Raw genomic sequence first — 3682 nt, 5'->3', positions numbered from 1 at the left:
GGACTCCCCCCAACAAAATGCGTTGATAACATCTCCCAATCATATATTTGGTGCAAACACATGAGCAATTTTTGAGGTGGTTGCTAGGTGGAATGGAGCTATTCATTTTTCTCGCATTCTAATTCTACCTTTTCATAATATTGTATTTTCTTGCAGTATTGTTTTCGTGTCTACGTCTTAGTTGTTGGCTAAGCTTGTACCTTTTTTCTTATTTTATTTTAATATATATCTCATTTGCCGTTGAAAAAAAAGATGAGAGATAGGTTAGAAATAAACCCAAAATCTATTAAGGATGAGATTTGATTGTCCGCATCCCTTGAATAAAAGGAGGTCAGACATTCAGGAACGAGGAGAGAGCCGGTCAACTCAGCACTATCCGCCCCATTTTCATCCGTAATTTGAAAGCCTCGTTTCCATCCCTGATTTCAAAGTAGATTTGTATATCAAATAAAGAATGAATACGATCAGGCATTAACTTGAGAAACAAAAAGTAATTGTGTAAAGAATCTGTCATGACCGATGAAATGAAACCGCTTCAACTTCCTATTTCCCCCGCAACAATCAACATGCAAATTTGCCCTAATTCTTAAACCACCACAAATTTGGAAGAATGGAAGGTCCGATGGATAGGTACCATAAATTAGGGCTTCAACAATCCTTCTCCCGAATCTATCAGTATCCGTTGGCTTGTAAAGAGCTTGCGTTAATTCTCAAACTCTCCTATTCTAAATTCCCCAAAAACTTGCAATCTCTTGTTTTCCAAGACGTCCTCGCCGCCTTTCGCCTTCTTCCTCGGTATGTTTCCTTCGATCCCTAATCTAAATCATATTTTTATTCACTTTTCATGGTGTTTGATGAAATTTCTTCCGAAAAGCGCACAAATTGATTGTCTAGTAGTTCCTCGGTATTCAGAATCCAATTTTGGAACCAACTGTGTTTCAAATTCAAGTCTTCTTGATTATTCTTTTCATAATACAACAGAGAAAGCTTAAATGTAGTCATCGATGTAATAAACCTGTGCAGAGTCAAATTGGAGTTTTATGTACTTTATCTGCCTTCCTGTGTAGTTCTTCGCTTTTTTGTTTTTTCCTCAAACTTAATCGGAAGGGAGCACATAAACACAAACTTTTTGGAGGATTCGCATTTGCTTTTAGATTAATCGTGATTATAACTTATAAGCATACCTGCCTATTATTTCGAAAGCAGCAAATAACATCATTTTGTTCAAATGTGTTTGAGTGGATTTACTGGATTTGGGGCATTATAAACCTTTTGATTGTTTATGGAGCTTTTTTTTTTTTTTTTTTTTTTCATAATACATTTGTAATTTCATTCACTTGAATTCAGAATGCAAACACAAACCGCCATTCATGCAGCAAATACCCTCCTTCAAGCTGTGGAATCAGCATTGCCAAAGCAAAAGAAGGCTCAGGCTGTAACCGAGTTCAAGCATGCCATGGTTGCTCATAAGAGGCATTCCAAAGCACGAAACAATGAAGAAGGTTGGTTTTTGTTTTATGTGCATTTGATGCTCTATAGTTCTTACATTAATCTCATTTCATGATTTTTGTTTTTTGTTCAGATCCGGTTGAACTTCCACAAGATGTTCTTGTACATGTCTTCAGTTTCTTGGATTTACAATCTTTACTTTCTTCTTCACAAGTTTGCCGGTATTTTTTTCTATCTTTTCATGGATTTTAAATTTTCAACTTCTTGAAAATGTAAATAATACCTGTAAATGCTTCATGTCTTCAGTTCATGGAACATTGCTTCAAGTGATAGCCATGTATGGAAGACACTCTACACCAACACTTCAAATACTCTCTCCAAGATCAATAATCACGCTCATGGTGAATTAATCAATGATAAATGCACCCAACAGGGCAGCCTTGACTGGAAAAATATTTTTAAAAAAGCATATGAAGGTAAGCAAAAGCATCCCAAGTTTATATTTTTAAGAAATCATTCAACTTTATACACATTACATTTATTTTGATTGCAGCTATTTCATGGAAGAAACTTCTTACATCTTCTAGAGGCTTCTGCAAGCATTGTCATGCAGCTGTTTGGGTCAATGACATGGGAAACAACAAAACATTTGGACTGAAATGTAAATATCACCAAATCAACCCAATATCTACTCGACAGGTATCTTGAATTTAACTTCAATAACCATGAGAGGTTTCCAATTTATCTAGTCATCTTGTGGTGTTTGGAATGTGATTTTGTTTATTTGTTTTGTTTTGGCAGATTGTTGAGTACATAGATGGTGAGTATGCTTCATCAGACAGTGATAATGATAGTGATTGTGATTCATATGACGATTTTGCCCCCAAGCTTTGGGCATATCCTAGGAGGAGTGAGTTTTCTCACTGAGTACAATGTACTATTTTTATCATTTAATGTTTACACACTTGCTAGTTTTACCATTTTATGTAAATTTTATGTAAAATAATAAAAAAAGAGTAGTGTTTTAGGTTAAAAGGTTAGATGAGAGTATGATATATATATATATATATATATATATATATATATATATATATATATATATATATATATATATATATATATATGGATTGGTTAAAATAGTATCAAGTATTGTTGTCATTCTTTTTGTAACTCAACCTTTAATTAATTGGTTATCTTATCATATCTATTTTATGTCAAATTATCCTACTTTCCTCATATAACTGAAAGCTAAAAGAGAATCAAGAACATATCATCTTTTGATTATTCCAATTGAAAACTAATACAGAATTTAGAACATTTTTTGTTGGTGAAATGAAGTGAAGAGGAATGTAGACCATTGGTGTGGTCGAGACTTTTGGTCTAGATATTTTTAGCTTTATGGAAAAAAAATTACAATTTTCGATTATAGTCATCATTGGTTGTGTGTTATTAACACTCCAAATTAATGGAAGTATTCATCTGTTTGTAGGATTACTTGGATGTTATAGAAAGTTCAAAACTTACCATTTCACTTTATAGGAAACTAAATATTGGTCGAGCAATGAAACCATGAAGAAAAAGTTGCACTTGAGATATCTCTCCCAACTCCCAACATAAATGAGGGTGGCTAAGACAAATTAGACTTTGCCCAAAAATTATAATCAAACATGTCTTTGATTTAGTCTATTTATAAATATGGTATTTCATTTGCTAGTTTTCTCACTTTTATGTTATTGTATTTTTGTTTCTATCTTTTTTATTTGTAATCAACAAATATGTATATGGTTGAAGACTTGAAGTTTAAATTTAATTCGCAAAAAAATTATACAAAAAGTCTAAGGTTGCGTTTAGTTGCGGAAAAATGAGTCGTTTTCCGGAAAAAATTTCCAAGGAAAATGAAAATTTGAAAATTCATTTAGTTCGTCTATTTTTATAAAATTTTCAAATAAGTGGGAAATTTTTGGAAAACCCATAATCATTGTTTTCCATAATTTTCTAATTTCAATTTTTTTTTTTAAATATAAACACACACCCACTCTCACCCACCCACCTCTACCTACCCCACTTTAACACCCAACCCACCACACCCTACCTACCCACATCTATCCACTCCCACTCACCCACCCCCACCCCCCATACACATACATACATGCACATCCACCCCCACAAGCACACCCACCCACCCCCAAAACACAGACACCTACCCCAACCCGCACCCACACTTACACCAGTA

At 33.7% G+C, this 3682-nt stretch overlaps 1 protein-coding gene across 5 annotated transcripts; it reads left to right on the top strand.

Moving 5' to 3' along the window:
* The first annotated feature begins 278 nt into the window (after positions 1-278).
* LOC145070389 (F-box family protein) lies at positions 279-3220 on the top strand. Of its 5 annotated transcripts, none has more exons than XM_079017324.1 (7): positions 279-795; positions 1348-1502; positions 1583-1670; positions 1756-1925; positions 2003-2148; positions 2251-2359; positions 2939-3220. In XM_079017324.1, exons 1-7 carry the CDS (start codon positions 611-613, stop codon positions 2986-2988), a joined length of 903 nt encoding a protein of 300 aa, XP_078873450.1. In that variant the 5' UTR covers positions 279-610; the 3' UTR covers positions 2989-3220. The 5 variants fall into 5 exon arrangements, with proteins under 5 accessions (XP_078873450.1, XP_078873452.1, XP_078873454.1 ...); XM_079017326.1 differs by having other exon boundaries at positions 280-795; positions 2251-2383; positions 2989-3218; XM_079017328.1 differs by having other exon boundaries at positions 280-795; positions 2989-3217.
* The last annotated feature ends 462 nt before the right edge of the window (positions 3221-3682 follow it).

The sequence above is a fragment of the Lactuca serriola genome, chromosome 8, assembly GCF_051521515.1.
Source record: "Lactuca serriola cultivar US96UC23 chromosome 8, Lser_US96UC23_V15, whole genome shotgun sequence".
NCBI lineage: Eukaryota > Viridiplantae > Streptophyta > Magnoliopsida > Asterales > Asteraceae > Lactuca > Lactuca serriola.
The sequence above is the reverse complement of the archived record's forward strand: the minus strand, read 5'-3'. Positions and strand labels throughout refer to the sequence as shown.